We start from the raw sequence: 17,786 nt of genomic DNA, 5'->3' as shown, positions 1-17,786 counted from the left end.
TCATTATGTATTTTAACTATTATAAATTTTTACATCCTGATTTGTTTTTTAAGCTTATGTATCCTATTTATGTTATGCATAAATTTCTAAAATTTCTGTAGGAAATAGTTGCATAACTGACTTTTCAGTGTTTTATGTAACATTGATAAATATTGAAATAAAATATTTTATTTCTAGATTGATGAACATAGGATATGTGTTTGTGTAAGAAAACGACCACTCAATAAAAAAGGTATGATGCTTTTGAACTCTTAATAAAAGGTTGATTTTGTCCAGTTGGTATTTATTTTGATGATAGCAGAAATTAAATTGGTTTGAAAGAGTTAAATGTAAATCATTTTATTTGTACATAATCATTATGCAGATTTCTTTGGTTAGATCTGCTGATTTGTTATTGCTCTGTGAATCATTGCCATTTCTGGTTCTTGCTTCATAGAAATTTTGATAGTTTTTTTTACTTGGTGGTTGAAATATGTCTTCTTGAATGGCGTATTTATGAGATATTTATATTTGTGGAATTTAATACTTCTATTAAAATGCTTATTACTTTTTTAAAAATTACTTATTACGTTCAAATGCTGTGAAAATTACTGGGCATTAATTTTCATTTGTTCTTTTAGAAACTCAAATGAAAGATCTTGATGTAATCACAATCCCTAGTAAAGATGTTGTGATGGTACATGAACCAAAACAAAAAGTAGATTTAACAAGGTACCTAGAAAACCAAACGTTTCGTTTTGATTATGCCTTTGATGACTCAGCTCCTAATGAAATGGTTTACAGGTAGGTATTTTGGTTTTAAATAATAATTTTGTTCTCATACTGTTTATTTATCAACACCCTGAACCTTGCATTGATCTTGGCATACCTCACCAAAAGTGCAATATGCTTTTTTATTCTGAGTTTAAACAAAGGTTATGTCATAAACACAATAATGAGTATTATTACTTGTTCCCTTTAATGCTCCCCCAAAGTCATAGTTTTTATTATTAATATATACATGTCTAAGATTACATTTTATATCTATATCTATCTATCTATATGTAGATAGATATATATATAGATATATATATATAATGTGAAATTTCTGGAAAATGTAGGCATTTCTGTAGTTCCAGGAATGTGATGTGCTCTTCAGTCTCTCTTAGTAAAGAAATTCGGTATCAGTCCTTAAATTTTCTAAATCTTTATTTCACATGTTACCACCATTTAAGACAAAAAATATTTCTGTAAACCTACTTGCATTTGCCTAATTTTTATCATCTTTAAGCATTGAAAATAGTTGTAATACATGAAATTCTATATGATCACATATTCAACTTATAAACAACTAAAACTTTAAAGTATTACACATTGATATCCCAAAGTTGTATGCTAATTTTAGATTTTCATACATAGTTTGTAAACATTGTCTTCTAATTGTAACAGGTCAGTTTTAACAGCAATCCTATTTCAATCTGTATAGGACTGTCTTGACAATTACTTGAATGCTTTTTCATTGCCTTTTCATTTTATAAATATAGCTGGAAAACAGAAAATTAAAGAGTTAATAAGAGTTCTAAGAATTGAAGACTTATTAATGAAATATTATTGAGATCAGCTCCATTGGGCTTAAGCCAGTAAATTGGGAGTTCAGTTGTAAAGAAAGAGGAGAAAATTAAAGAACGTGTGAATGCTAAATGGTATTATGAAGAATTTGTTTTAAAAGGGAACTATTAATATAAATTGTGTGTTTTTTTTTTTTACCTGAGAGTAGAACCCTTTTCTCACCCCTACTCCCTTCTCTACTTCCACTCCTGCTTCATAATATGTGTCTGTTTGACTTTATAAAGTATGTTTCTCTGAAAATGCTAGATTTAGTAAGCATTCTGTTTAGTAAACATTCTTATATATATGATTCTTTTTTTTTTTTTCAAGATTTTATTTATTTATTCAACAGAGATAGAGACAGTCAGCGAGAGAGGGAACACAAGCAGGGGGAGTGGGAGAGGAAGAAGCAGGCTCACAGCGGAGGAGCCTGATGTGGGGTTCGATCCCATAACGCCGGGATCACGCCCTGAGCCGAAGGCAGACGCTTAACCGCTGTGCCACCCAGGCGCCCCTATATATATGTTTCTTAACTTTACCAATATTGATGCTATCCCCTTTATCTGGCTTTGAGGGAATGCAAGTTAGGCCTTTTTTGGTCTAATCACTCTGCAGACTCATTTTCTACTTCCGTGTGACCACTTTTTCCTGCTTCTTTTGTTCTGTACCTTTTTCAGTTGTTCCTTAAAAAAAATTCAGAACTGTATAAAGTGTTCCACATACATTATTTTGAAGCATATATAAAAAAAAGGTTTGTTTCCCATTGCACTCTTTAGAGTTCTGGTCAATGAAGTATTTCTTGCCCCTCCTTTTAATTTTAACTCTAGCAGTGATTACAATGATAGATTTGAAAAATAATTTAAACCATAATATTTTTGCATCCTTCTCCTGAACTAAGACTATCAACTCCAAACTCAGTGTCTTATAAGTATAATTTATATTTACTTAGCTACATTCAAGGAGATCCTGTCACTTTTCTACTTGGGTAGATGGCCTTAACATAATATTTTTATAGTTTTTTTTCCTCCGTTGAGATTATCACTCTTTTTTGATTTCTGTTAAAATTTATAATCCAGGTAGTGTGGGTTTTTTGGTTGGTTGGTTGGTTTTGTTGCTTTTCATTGTATAAGCCTTACTTGTCTTGCCTAATATGATTTTTTATTGTTATTTTTTAAAACTTACATATTGTCTTCTATATACACGTCTTAGTTCAGTTACTGTGTTTCTCTTTTCTTTTTTTTTTTTTTTTGGTCCATTGTGACCATCATTTATTATGGAATTACTTGAAATTATGCTTTAAAGAGCTTTAAGCAATTTTAGGATAAGATTATTTAAAAATTTGAACAGATCACTGAGCTCAATTGTAGTCTGACAGTTGAGCCCATTGATTTGTTAAAACTATTGGTAGGAGTTTTATTTATTTGTAAGACTTGGTATTTTATTTACTTAATTTAAATACTGATGTCACATTCTGACTAGTGCATTTTATTTTTAAGGTTTACAGCTAGACCACTAGTGGAAACTATATTTGAAAGAGGAATGGCTACATGCTTTGCATATGGACAGACTGGAAGTGGAAAAACTCATGTGAGTAATTGATTAGTTACATACATCCTCCTATGCAGCTTGTTTATTTTCCTTATGTCTTAATTCTAAGACCTAAATTCGTAAGATTTATTCCTGAATAATGTCTATTATTATCTCTTTTTTAACATGTAGACTATGGGAGGTGACTTTTCAGGAAAGAACCAAGATTGTTCTAAAGGAATTTATGCATTAGCAGGTAACCATCTTTTCTGCATATCATTTGTAATATTCTTGACTATTACTCAGGTGGCTTTGAAATAAAACTTGGAAATATTGTTCAGGACTTTCAGGATAACCATAAAGTTAAACTTGCTGTATATTATGTCAATTTTAGGTTGTTAGACTGCTCGAAAAGAATTGTGAGGTTAAGCTTTTGGGAAAGGAGTCTTGATTATATTTGTGTCATTTTAATCTGGCATATTATTGGAGCTTTGTATTTGTTGTTGAAGCTTATTAGTATTCATTGTTAAAGCTTATTAGTATCTGTTGAATAGCTGATACATGAAAAGCTTGTTTGGTATGGTTATGGGAATAACCTTCCTATGACCACCTATAATTTTATGTTATTTATAGTAATAATTAGTAACGTTCTTTTATTGAATGTGAAAGAGTGGCATCTATACTTATGTGTAAAAAAACTATTACTATTTTTTGTAAAATTAATGTTCACTTTAGTTTTCATGTTTTTTTAATTGGTATTGTCATTCTAAGTAAAGATTAACTGATTCCTCTAAATAGAAAAAATTTGAGTTGATATTTAAGGATAGTATTTGTAGGGTGCCTGGGTGGCTCAGTCAGTTAAGCATCTCCTCAGGTCATGATCCCAGGGTGCTGGGATCAAGCCCTGGGTCAGGCTCCCAGCTCAGCAGGGAGTCTGCTTCTCTCTCTCCCGCCCGTCTTCCCTCCCTGTTCATGCTGTCTCTCTCTCACTTTCTCTCTCCCTCTCTCTCTCTCAAATAAATAAATAAAATCTTAAAAAAAAAAGATAGTATTTGTAACATCTAAACACATTTTCTCCATATGAAATTCTTGACAGCTCGAGATGTCTTTTTAATGTTAAAGAAGCCAAACTATAAGAAGTTAGAACTTCAAGTATATGCAACCTTTTTTGAAATTTATAGTGGAAAGGTAAGTGGAAACTTTAAAAAAACCCTGATTTTTTAGGGAGGGTGTTAAATTGTGGTTTAATATATGTATAACATAAAATTTAACACTTTACCCATTTTTTTGTGTGTAAGTTCACTGACATTAACCATGTTGTGCAACTATTGCCACCACATATTTTTATATGTGTTAGAATATTATGTTAGCATTTTGTTGCGATTTTTAAAATTCCCTTTGAAAGTCTCAACTTCAGTATTGAGCATTGTTATTCTAATTAATCTAATTTTCTGAAATAATTTTTAGACTGATTCATTTTTATAGAACTGAGTCTTTTTCTTTTTAAAGCTAGTTTTCTAATTTTTTTTTAATAGGTGTTTGACTTGCTAAACAGGAAAACAAAATTGAGAGTGCTAGAAGATGGAAAACAGCAGGTTCAAGTGGTGGGGTTACAGGAACGGGAGGTCAAATGTGTTGAAGATGTACTGAAACTCATTGACATAGGCAACAGTTGCAGGTAAATTTCATTTTAATGAAGAAAGAGAAACTTAATTTCTTATTCAGTTTTAGATAATTTGGGTATCTAAACAAAACAAAGGTGTTAACGCATCTTGGTAGTAAAAATTTGTTCATAAAAACTTACTGTTACGTGTAACTTTGAGTGATGTCTACTATGTTGATAATCATACTACAAATATACTAGAAGTGTGCCAGATTAAAGTGTATGAATCTGGCTATGTCGAAGTGTTTTATGTCAGATTGTCCTTTTTGTATTTAAATGATGAAAACTGGAGAGTTTTTTGCGTGTTCTTTGATGAAATACTGTGGTTTACAACATAAAAACTTAAGTTTTTTTGGTACCTAAAATATCCTTAATCACATTGTAGAACATCCGGTCAAACATCTGCAAATGCACATTCATCTCGGAGCCATGCAGTGTTTCAGATTATTCTTAGAAGAAAAGGAAAACTACATGGCAAATTTTCTCTCATTGATTTGGCTGGAAATGAACGAGGAGCTGATACTTCCAGTGCAGACAGGCAAACCAGGCTTGAAGGTGCTGAAATTAATAAAAGCCTTTTAGCACTCAAGGTAAATAACATATATTTAATTGTGAAAAATCTTTTGCATTTGACTTTGATTTTGTTTAGAGTAGCTACAAAATCATAGTACATGTAACATTTACTAAGGAAGAGAGGTTATCAAAATTTATTTGTTTATGTTTACAGTTATTGATTTATATTATACCCAGGAATTTTCTTTACACATACTCATTTTTTTAGAGTGAATAAAGGATCTAAGATTCCACAGGGCTTTAATTAGTAATATTATCTTAGAGGATGGCCAGAAACCACAAAACTCAGCTAAGAAATACTGTGTCAGAAAAATGTGGATGGCTTTCAGAAAGATAGGGCAATATTCTGTCCCTTCCTTGAGTAGAAAAGGAAGGATTGGGGGCACCTGGGTGGCTCAGTCAGTTAAGCGTCTGTCTTCGGCTCAGGTCATGATGTTGGGGGTCCTGGGATTGAGTCCACATGGGGCGGGGGTGGGGGGGAGTCCCTGCTCGCAGGGAGTCTGCTTTTCCCTCTCCCTCTGCTCCTCCCCTCCCACTTTGCTTGTGCTTGCTCGTGCTCTCTCCCTCTCTCTCTCCCTCTCTCAAATAAGTAAATAAAATGTTAAAAAAAAAAAAAGGAAAGGAAAGGAAGGATTGGTAAGACTATAAGAAAACATTCTGTGTTTTTTCTTTTGTCATGCCACTTTCAAAGTTGAGCTTTTTATCCTTTGATCTGTTACTTCTAAATACTAGTCAGTCTCCAGAAGAATCTTTTGGAATAATAAGTACTTTGTTGTTGTTACTGTTTTAATAAGTACTTTGTTGTTGTTGTTGTTACTATTTTTATTTTTTTATTTATTTTTTTATTTTTTTTAAAGATTTTATTTATTTATTTGACAGAGAGAGAGACAGCCAGTGAAGGAGGGAACACAAGCAGGGGGAGTGGGAGAGGAAGAAGCAGGCTCATAGCGGAGAAGCCTGATGTGGGGCTCGATCCCACAACGCCGGGATCACGCCCTGAGCCGAAGGCAGACGCTTAACCGCTGTGCCACCCAGGCGCCCCAGTTGTTACTGTTTTTAATTTCATTTTCTTGAATTAGCCTTTATGAGACCATCTTTATTTACTATGCTCTAAACCTGCTAGTACGATTTCCAGAGCTGATCAGATCTTAAATGTTAGGGTTATAATAAAAGGTCTTTTAAATATATTAATGAAGATTACTCTTTATAAGGAGCCTAATCTGTGAAACTTGCTTTCTTAATTTTCAGGAGTGCATCAGAGCCTTAGGTAGAAATAAACCTCATACTCCTTTCAGAGCAAGTAAGCTCACTCAGGTGTTAAGAGATTCATTCATAGGTGAAAATTCTCGTACCTGCATGGTAAGTTTGTTTATTTGTTTTGTTTTAACCCTGAGTAATGAATAACTCACAATATCTATGGAAAGATTACAATGCACATTAATAACAAATCATTTAAATCCTTCTATTGTGGGAGATACAGTGATACTTAAGATGTGGTCCCTGCCAGTCTGATAGAGAGGATTATGTTGCAGGTATAATGCAGTCTACTCATTCCAGCATCTAAGTCTTCTTGAGGTTGGTCTTCATTGATTTTTATTTTCCCTGAGTATGGTTCACACTTTTCTTTTTCTTAGTATGTCTAGTAAAATTGGTTTATATAATTTTTATTATGAATAAATATATAGACACTCTGGATTCTCTTATGTTCTAAAGATTACTGATTTTTTGTTGTTGTTTTAGCAAGAAGTGAACTTAACTGAACTTATTTCAAACTCTTGTCTCCCTGCTTTGGGCAGCAGCTGAAATTGAAAACTCTGTTCTTCTAGACTTAGCTCTGTTACTTGGAGTAAGCCTTATATATGCCTGGTTCAGGAGTCAGCCAGAGATTTGGGCAGTTTATATGTACAATTTTTGGTTGCCAGGATTACCTCCCTTCATGATTCTCTCTCTTCTGGGACAAACCTCACTTTCTAGCTGCTTTAATTTCTACCTTCGAATTCTGTCCTTTAGTTTAGCCAGTGAAATTCCAGTTTTCTAATGAAGTTCTAGTTACCCTGTGTGACAGCAGTGGGACTTGCCTTTAAGCAAAAAAATTATGTGGGGTGGGGAGGGGGTAGTGGGAACACTCAGTGCTTTTCCTTCCTAGGTGTTGACTTCTGTTTTCTGTCTGATTTAATCATTTTCTGGTGCTTTCAGAGAGTTGTTTATATTTTATGTGACTTATAATTATTTGATTGTGGGTGTGATATAGCAAATTATCTTGGAGTTCAGATATCACAAATAAATGTTTATTTTAAATAATCATTTTAAGATTAGATCTTAATGAGCAATATGTTGATAAGACTGTTTTCATCATTTATAACATTTTCTTTACCTTTGCATTTTTCTCCTTTAGATTGCCACAATCTCTCCAGGAATGGCATCCTGTGAAAATACTCTTAATACATTAAGATATGCAAATAGGTATGCGAAGTAATTATTGGGTTTGAAATTTGAGGGGCGTAGAGCAGTATTTACTTTGACTTAATATCTGATAGGATAACTTTTATAATTGTTTTCAATTTAAAAAATTTTTTTGCATGTTATTCATTAAGATCATACGTAGAGTCATTTGGTCAAGTTCTGAAAGTAAATGGAAATGTATTGCGTAATTTGGAAGGAGATGTAGATCTTCAGTAGAATTAGTCTTTCTATTCTAGAACATGATTACATTTTTCTGTTTCTCCAAGTTATATTTCATATTTTTTACTACATTTAGGTCATGTAAGTTTTTCCTATCAAGAGTCTGAGTGTAAGGGGACCAGTCTTTATTTCTCAAATTGTTTTATCTATATGCTAAAAATTATTTCTGACAATACTAAGTGCCGTATGTGGGAAATCTAGGGTTTAAATAAGTAATGATAGCGCTTTTTTTTTGTGTCGTATATGAGTTACATTTAATTATTTATTGTCACTAATGTTGCAAAATTTAATGGACTATGATGTTATTACAAATGAAAGGACAAAAAGCATTATAGACTTAAAATAATTTATTCCTTATAGTCATGAAATGCCCTTGGAACTTTGGATTGTGATAGACAGATTTATATTTGTTCCATAAATTGTTCCTGTTGCTCTTGTTTTGAAAAAATGACTTTGTAGTTTTAAATTTCTTTTAAAAATCACGTACTACATTTGTGATTTTAATTGTTAGAGATCAGATTCCTCTTCGCATTCCATTTCGACTGTGGACATTCCCTTAGTTTTGCTGAATACAAGTATTTGTCCTATTTATTTTAATTGCTATGGAAATTTTATTTTTAATCTTGTTTTTAAAACAGAATATGTATATATACAGATAAATACTGAAAACATAAGTGAATAATCTAATAAATACTTACCTAGTGTAAATTTCTATCATCAGGTTGGGAAATAGAACATTTCTACCTCTCTAGAAAGCTCCCCATGTGTCCCCTCCTGATTACAAACCCCGAATAACATGTCCAAATCCATTCATCTCTGCCCCAAGGTAGACATGCCTTGACTTCTGTGGCACAATTTTCTTGGTTTTTCTCTTTCTCTCTTTTTAAAAATAGTTTTACTACCTATGAATGTATCCCTGAACAACATAGGTAGCTGTATTTTAACTTTACATAAATGGGGTCATGCTCTTTTTTTCTCTTGTGATTTGCTTTTGTTTCAGCTGAAGAGATTTTTTAAAATGATAGTAAAAACTGTTGGAAAGTATAAGCCTATTGACATTTTGCAAAAAGATACTAAAATAACTTCTTTAAAAATATAATACTTTATTTCTAAATTTAATCCTTTTTAAACTTTGAATTATGGGCTCTGAGCTGCAAAGATTTATGGTACTTTTAATTTATTTTTAAAATGAACATTTTTGGTGTGTGGGGTTCTTATCATTGAAGTGCTTCTTCAAATTGTTCCTGGGAGAGATGGGCAACAGCGTAGTATAGCAGAATATTGCCGTGTTACAGAATTAAAACAAAACCCCTCCATGTCTTCAGACTTCTAACTGCAAAGGAATCCCCCTAATGTGAAAATGCTTTATCTGGCCATTCCTCTAGTTCATTTAGGTCCAAGTAAATGTTTTAATTTATTACCATGTAATGTAATTCATCTGCAACATGACTAACCATCTGGGACAAATAATTGTCTTTTCTTTCCAAATCTCTAGGAGTAAAGATTTTCAACCTCCCTTGATAGCCCATTTGAGGAATATAATTCCTGCATATAGTATTTACTGTTTGAATTGGACAAAAGCCCTTGGAATAAAGGGAAATATTAGCCTATTAGGGGTGGTTAGGTATCTAAATTAGGAGATTCTAATAGAAGCTTAAGTGGAGTTGGGAGTAAAAAGAATCATGTCAGTGTTAGAAATTTAGATTTTGGGGTGCCTGGGTAGCGCAGTCGTTAAGGCGTCTGCCTTCGGCTCAGGGCGTGATCCCGGCGTACTGGGATCGAGTCCCACATCGGGCTCCTCTGCTGGGAGCCTGCTTCTTCCTCTCCCACTCCCCCTGCTTGTGTTCCCTCTCTCGCTGGCTGTCTCTCTGTCACATAAATAAATAAAATCTTAAAAAAAAAAAAAAAGAAATTTAGATTTTGTCAGTCTCTATGGTAATAAGCTTTCCAAAGTGACTACAAAGGATGAAGGGAAGCTGAATCCAGTATTGAACCTGTGACAGCAGACATTACCAATAGGTTAAAGAAAGACTGTAAGTAGAAGAAATAAATTAGTTTGATCTACATGAAATTACTAGTTTGATCTGTACGACTATGACCCAACAACATAGTAATTTTGTTTAGATCAAATCTAAAAGAAGTAATGAGAAAAACATGGTCAGTATATTGGATGTTTAAGTAATATAATGTTTGTACTCAAAGCTAGTTTGAACCTCACTTATACCACATTCTCATTGAATGACTTGGGTAAGATATTTTATTGCTCTGTAGCAATTTCTCATCTGTAAAATGGCAAAGATAGTATCACAAGATTGTTGTAAGGTTTATATAATATAATGCCTAAAATTTACAATCATAATACTGAACATGTAGGAAGTACATAATAAATACTGCTTACTGTTATGAAATAGGATGGCCCCAAAAGGAACATAGGGAATCACAAAGATGGTGTCAGAAAAGCCATAATTTGGTTAAATATAAATGTCAGAGATATTACCAAAAGCAATTTAAATTCCATTGCTAGAGAGGCTTTTCTTAACCAGGGTTCTTCACCTGAACCAAACACAGAAAACTATTTGAGGAACTGCTTTCTCATTTTGTACCAAGGATGGAACCATTCTAGACGCATAGGAAAGAAATTAATTCATTACAAACAGGGGATGCCATAATGACTTAATACTCTTGCGTTCTGTTTTAAGGGACTGCATGAGTATTAAGGGCTCACTGATGCTAATAAAATATTGGCAGTATTGACTGCACAAGGAAATAGATTAATAGTGCTGTAGTTAGAGAAGGGGCATTTAAAATTTAGGTCATGATTGGTTAAACTTCTAGGAAGGATCATGAGAAAAGGGGAAAGTACACCAGAAAGGAAGGACTACGGACTAAGGTATCAATAGGACAGAAAAATGCGAAAACTTCTTAAAATTGATTATTTTTAAAGTACTTTAAATACAGTAAGTCACAACAGTGTTGATATCTTTTTTTTAAATAAACTGAGTACAAAATAAAAACTTGAAATGTGTATTGCTGTCTTTACAAGAACATTTTCTCTTAATTTGTTGCTGTTTTGGTGCTGCAGAGTAAAGGAGTTTGGAATTAGTCCATCAGACATTCCCTTCTCACAGGGTAGTGGCAGTCGCCCTGATCTCTCTCCTTCTTATGAGTATGACGACTTTTCTCCTTCGATTACCAGGTCTACTTCCTTCTATGCATAAGATGTTTATTTTCGTAGTTTCTTTTGAATTGTGTTACATATAATTATTTCATTTATACTTTTGTAATTATTTCATTTATACTTTTGTTCTGAGTCATTTTATTTTTCATTTTCATTTCATTTGGCAGGTGATGGTTGTACTGCATGATCTTCATTTTTGTGTACTTTATTAATTATTTGCTTTAAAATGTTGATTTAGAATTCGGGCTTCCTATTTCCCCCCATATTTTTAAGGATGATGTCATCTTTGCATATTTATGGTTGAAAGGTAAACTGTCTTGTTTAAAATGAGAAGTTTACCATCATTATGTATATTCTTATAAATTTCCTTGTCTGCAAGGAAATAACAAAGATCCTCTTGATTTAGAACATGTACCCTTCCACCGTGTAAATTGAGTATAATAGGTAAACATTTTTTAAATGATAGAACTTTGTAACTTATAATCTTTATACATTAGAAATATGATTATTTCACATGTAGCTATTTTAATAGAGCATTATTTATAACAACTAAAACTCTACAGAGTGTATTAAGTTCTCTGATTTTGGCAATAATCTATTTATTGATCTAAGTGCTTCTGTTAGCATTTTTCTGTTTATATAATTTAATTGTAAAAACTTTGTTTTTACTTTGACATACTGAATCTACATACTTCGCTAATTGTCCTTATGCACAATAATTATCTTTGAAATAATTGTAAAGTTACCTCAGTAAATTTTGGAAGTTCAAGAGCTGAAGATCCCTTTAGTTCTTTATGCAGATCTCAGGTAAACTTGATCTGGAAAGCTGACATCATCAGTCTTAATATGTTAATTGAATTGCCTTTTTATTGAATAGGATGGTAGTTTCTTGTTCCTCTGCATGTGTCTTTGTTAATTTTAGGTACCTCTTATGTATTTATAGGGTGAAAGAATTGACTGTGGATCCAACTGCTGCTGGTGATGTCCGTCCAATAATGCACCACCCACCAAATCAAATTGATGACTTAGAGGCACAGTGGGGCGTGGGGAGTTCCCCTCAGAGAGATGATCTGAAACTTCTTTGTGAACAAAACGTGAGTGACAGTAGTTAAACTGACCTGATTTTAGTTCATCAGTAGCAGAACTTAATGACTGAAAACTACCATCTACATCAGGAGTCAGCCGACTACAGCCTATGGGCCAGCCATCTCTTTTTAGACATGAAGTTTTACTGAATTATGGCCATGCTTATTCATTTACAACTTGTCTGGCTACTTTCTTGAACAAAAGCAATGACAAAGACTGTATGGCTCACAAGCCCAAAATAGGTACTGTCTGGCCCTTTAAAAAGTTTGCTGACCCTGATCTAAACTTTTTTTTTCCCCCAAGATTTTCTATCAGTATTAAAATTTGGGGATTTTAAAAGTAATATAGGGAAAAAACAAGTAAGAATTATGCATACAACGTATCATACGTATAGGTTAAAAATAATTAACTGTGGACACATGCATATAAAAAGAGTGCATTAACTGTATCAAAAATCAAAGATGGTAAAATGCTAACATTTGTTAAATATGGTTGCATTCTATATGTTTGAAATGGCTAGGGACATTTCATAATTTAACAGTTTGATTCCCAGTTACTCAAAAAATAAAAAAATAATGTACCCTTGTATAAGGACAAAGAGGTATAAAGAAGTAACCAAAAAAGCACAAACAATACACGTTTTCACATGATTTCTTTAACGTATTGAGGGGATTCCTTTCTGTGTGTGAGATATAAAAGTTTATATAATTATTTAACTTCCTTTTTAAAAATATAATGTATATAGTTTTATGTCATTCTTTTCTTGGTAAGAACCTTACAGTAGTATTTTCTCATGATAAAAGGTGGCATTTATTAGTTGCTTTCTACGTAACTTGTATTAGCTAATAAGCATTTTACTGATTATCTGATGTAATCCTCACAACTCTATGTGGTAGATACCATAATTATCTCTGCTTTTTAACTATTTTCTAAAAGGTGAGGGAACTTGGGGTTCTTGGTTTAAAATAAGAGTTCTAAACTTTGAACCGTGGAAAATAAAAAACTTAAAATGAGATCCTGGCCTTAGTTTATCTCCTATTTCCAGAAGTTTTGAAGGGCGGTATAGTCGCTTTTTGAATTCTTGAAACAAACCATGCAGTGTACCTAGGTATGGTGCCTCTTAAGGATCTGGAAAATGAAAACAAGATAGCCCCCTCTATAGCAGATCTTTTCTGTTATATTCTTCCTATCTGTTGGCCTGGGTCTTTGTAGGACTTTAATTTGGAGACGTTGGCTAGGATTGATCCAGAGGCTTAAAATATAACATCATGAGTTCTTGCAGCCTCCTCTGTATTTGAGAGTGTGTGGGTTTTCTTGAGTTTTTCTACCCCCAGGAACTATCTTGAGGTGTTCAGCCTTAGCTTTTAGTTAAGTTTACTGGTGCATGTGTACCTTTTCTTACTGTTATGGTAAAGTCTTAACAAGGTAAATTAAAATGGGATAGTGTCCTAGACATGTCCTACAGATAAAACCAACACAAGTACACACATAGAAGATAATAAAGAGCATTAGCATTCCAGAAGTAGTTGTATAGACAAAAAAAGTATTCTAAGTAGCCTGCATGGAATTGATAGGAACTTGCATAATATCTTAAAGCAAAGGAAAGAGGACATTCTGGGCTTGACGGGGAGGTGGGCAGATAAAATGAGTAAAGTTGGTCGAGCGTGTTTATCATATGATATATTGTATGCCTGCATGCCTTACTAAAAACAGATGCTGGTTTCCCAAAGAGAAGAGAAAAAGTGCGTTGGCTAATTTGATTATATATATAAACTTTTAGGGATGGTAGCATACTGATTGAAGTCAAATGTCTACTTATACTGTTTAACCAAAATCTGTACATACATTTAGAATTGTGTATCTTTGAAAACATTGCTTTTTCTACTCACATTTTATAATACAATTTTAAGTAAACCTCATCACTAAAGCCACATTTTGAGTAAATAAATCATTAGACATTGGGGTTGGGAAAGAAGCTCAAAAAAGAAAGCAAGGCTGGAGAAATTTTCATTTGATGTAGGACTAAGAATATGTTGTATTTATGTCTGTGGGTTTTTTGTTGATGAGGTAAGTTGTTGATTGCTAATTAAGATTTCTGTAAAAACTGGCAAACATATTGTATGGTGTAATTCAGAAATTAAGATTTAGTAAGAGTTGAGACCTTCAGAACACTAATTTGATAGTCACAGTCATAAAAGACATTGTCTTGAAATCTCTTTTCTGGTGAAAAGATATTTAAGACATACATATGGCTTAGATTGTTAGTGAAAATTAAACAATACTGTGGAAATATTTTAGCATCTTTACAGCTTGTAATAAATATATTTTTGAAAAGTTGCATTATTCCAAAAGAGATTGCTTTTTTAGGGTAATTCTGGAGTAAAGCCTGGGCTAAGTGAAAACTACCCCTTATTGAACGCTTAAATTTGGGCTGTCTTATTCAGTGTTACATCAAATACTTTTGACCCATAAAAAGTTGTGGCTTTGCCTTTTATGTTATATTTTAGTAGTCTTTATCTTGCAAACTTTCTCATTTTCTAAATGACATTTTTATAAATGATGTGGAAAAACTACTTTTATGTAACATCTAAAATGTAAACTTTATGTCCTAATTTTTTAAACTATGTTCATCTTAAGGAAGAAGAAGTTTCTCCCCAATTGTTTACTTTCCACGAAGCTGTCTCACAAATGGTAGAGATGGAAGAACAAGTTGTAGAAGATCACAGGGCAGTGTTCCAGGTAAAGTAAGGCAGGACCTTTCATCAAAATATTTCTGCAGGGAAATTAAGAACTTTCATAATACTTTAAATATTATACTAATCTAAAAAAATTACTCGTGTGTATGTATACGTGTATTTGTAAGGTAGGGTATGTATATGGGATATTTTGAACAGAATGAATGATGGTTACAAACAGTGTTTCTTTTGCACTGTGGTGAAAAGATCTAGTTTATTTCCTACTGTTCTCCTGCTTTATTTGCTTTCATTAGTTGTCCATTTTTAGAGAAGGGTTGAACTTCTGCCCTCCACCACCTCTTTTTCTATGTTAGGCCAGTTTATTTGACACCAGTAAGAAAAACTTCTAAGGGTTATCAGAACAGTTGAGAAAGTATCTTTCTTTGAAGAGGAGGAGGATTGCTTTAGGAGAGGGAAGATTACCACAGTGGCAGATGAGTGAGGGGTGTTAAATCCCTCCCTGTTGCAGTAACTCCTGACATATTCATCCCTTTGTACATTCAGCCTATTAAAGGCACTGTATGATTTACTGTATGATTGCTTCTTCCCCCACCAATCACCTTTTCTAACAAGAAAATATCCTGGAGAGTGATATTTATGTGAGGAAGTGAAGGTAACATTTAGACATCATTATGGGGACTATAAATATGTTCTGAAAAAAGGTGATCAATAGCTCAGTCTTTCTCTTGACGTGTGTCCCTTCTCTGATGTTTGAGAAATATTTATTTGTAAACAAACAGTAACATGATTCAGCTGTAGGCTCTTTAAACACCTGGATAAAAGGCTCAGAGATATAAGAAAACTATTTATTTTGTAAGTTGAAAATAGGATGTACGCTCATTAAAACTGTTACACTTTTGGGGCGCCTGGGTTGCTCAGTTGGTAAGTGACTGCCTTTGGCTCAAGTCATGATCTCAGGGTTCTGGGATCAAGTCAGCCTCCTTACTCAGCGGGGACCCTTCTTCTCCCTCTGCCTGCTGCTCTCCCTGCTTGTGTTCTCTCTCTCTGACAAATAAATAAATAAATATTAAAAAAAACAAAAAGGAAAAAGGAAAACTGTTAACAGTTTTAGTCAAACCCTTATTATGAGAATCTATTTAGAGGCCTGGGTGTTTAGATTAAATCAAGAAAGGACACTTGTAATTTAAGAAAATTGTCTCTGACCTTTTGGAGCAAGGTGTTTGTCATATAAAAACCATCATTTCTCACTCTGCCATTTTATGATGAAATCTAAAAGGTCTTTGTTTTTTTGTCAGAACTGGTTATTTTTCAGTTTCAACCCAGTATTCTTTTTACAATTCTCAATTCATTGTTCCTTACTGTGATCTGCCATTTCTCAAAATAGGGTTTTGTTTTAAAAGATTAAGTGGATAGCTAAAAAAATAGAAAAAATACTGGGGTGTGTATATGTGTTTTAATTGATATATATATATATATGTATCAAATTTGATTTTTATCAATGTTATCAATATCAAAAATATCAAATAATTGACATATTTGATGTACATATGGTTTTCTAATAGATATCTATAGCTAAGTTGCTAATTCAGCCTGATATTACATAGTCTAGTTATAATTAGCTATTAAATTGCATTGAAAGCTAGAAAGTGCCCCTTTTTATATCCAAAACCTCTTTAATTCAGAATGATCTGAACTCGTTCATGATCCATATGATTCATGACATTGCTAGGAAATGAAACTTATAAATTCCACATTATCTAAAATCACTTAAGAATGAATGGTTTCCTTTAATGCATTTATGAATAGTAAGTAGCTACTATTTAGTGATTTGACTCTTCTAAAATTGGCTGTCCATCGGGCTCTTACAGTTAAAATAATTTTGAAGACGTAGTGTTTAGAATTTAGGGTTAACTCTTGACCCAACCACTGTGAGGCCCCAAATGGATTTGTAAATTCTAGGTGATTTGTAAGTGCTAGGCTACCATAGACCTCAATAGATTGCTCAGTAACTTTATTATACCATTCTTCCCCAATTTTAGGGGTAGCTACTAAAGTTTTGAGAATTATTGTGCTCACTGATTGATATGTGTTTGATTGATTCCCTTCCTCAAACCGTTATCTAGAGTGAAGTAAAAGTAGAAAAATGAAGTTACCTTGCTTAGCTTATCATATTTGTGTTTGTGTTACAATTTAAGGAAATATTTCTTAATTTTACTCTGTAAATAAAGATGTTTTATACTTATTAATATTTTAGAGAATACCATCTTAAGTATGCTTGAAGATATTTAACATATGTGAAATTTGTAAATTTGGTTTCTGTCTTACAAAGAGGCTTATTGGATTGTTGAATTTTTGTCCTTTTAGGAATCTATTCGATGGTTAGAAGATGAAAAGGCTCTCCTGGAGATGACTGAAGAAGTAGACTATGATGTCGATTCATATGCTACTCAACTTGAAGCTATTCTTGAGCAAAAAATAGACATTTTAACTGAGCTGCGGGGTAATTCCTTTTTCATTTTTGTGCTTGAAATCTTCATCTTTGTATGTGATTGGTGGCAGGATTTCATATTGCAAGAGGATATCTGAAATCTAAATTACGGGCACCATTTAATACATTTCCAGAGGTATAAAGACAGACCAGTCATTCTGTATTTTGTAAAAAGGAAACATGGAGTATCAAGTGCTCTTTAGTTTTCTTTTCTCTTTTAGGCATTGGAAAAGATAAAAGCATCTTATGATTAAAGAGGGAAAATGGATTTTAACAGATTTGTAAGTTTTATACACTCATTCAGAT

General features: G+C 32.9%; 1 protein-coding gene across 2 annotated transcripts in view; it reads left to right on the top strand.

Annotated features, from left to right (window-relative positions):
- The window catches only part of KIF2A (kinesin family member 2A), a 70,873-nt gene that overhangs the window by 49,420 nt on the left and 3,667 nt on the right, over positions 1–17,786 (top strand). For both annotated transcript variants that reach the window (XM_040622237.1, XM_040622236.1), the window contains exons 8-19: positions 178–232; positions 621–783; positions 3,084–3,174; positions 3,307–3,370; positions 4,211–4,302; positions 4,650–4,792; positions 5,163–5,367; positions 6,599–6,709; positions 7,746–7,813; positions 12,154–12,304; positions 14,934–15,035; positions 17,357–17,492. In XM_040622237.1, coding sequence (XP_040478171.1) covers positions 178–232; positions 621–783; positions 3,084–3,174; positions 3,307–3,370; positions 4,211–4,302; positions 4,650–4,792; positions 5,163–5,367; positions 6,599–6,709; positions 7,746–7,813; positions 12,154–12,304; positions 14,934–15,035; positions 17,357–17,492 — 1,381 coding nt within the window. The remainder of the gene's footprint in view (positions 1–177; positions 233–620; positions 784–3,083; positions 3,175–3,306; positions 3,371–4,210; positions 4,303–4,649; positions 4,793–5,162; positions 5,368–6,598; positions 6,710–7,745; positions 7,814–12,153; positions 12,305–14,933; positions 15,036–17,356; positions 17,493–17,786) is intronic.

This window comes from Ursus maritimus, unplaced genomic scaffold (assembly GCF_017311325.1).
Source record: "Ursus maritimus isolate PB19 unplaced genomic scaffold, ASM1731132v1 scaffold_5, whole genome shotgun sequence".
Classification (NCBI taxonomy): domain Eukaryota; kingdom Metazoa; phylum Chordata; class Mammalia; order Carnivora; family Ursidae; genus Ursus; species Ursus maritimus.
The sequence above is the reverse complement of the archived record's forward strand: the minus strand, read 5'-3'. Positions and strand labels throughout refer to the sequence as shown.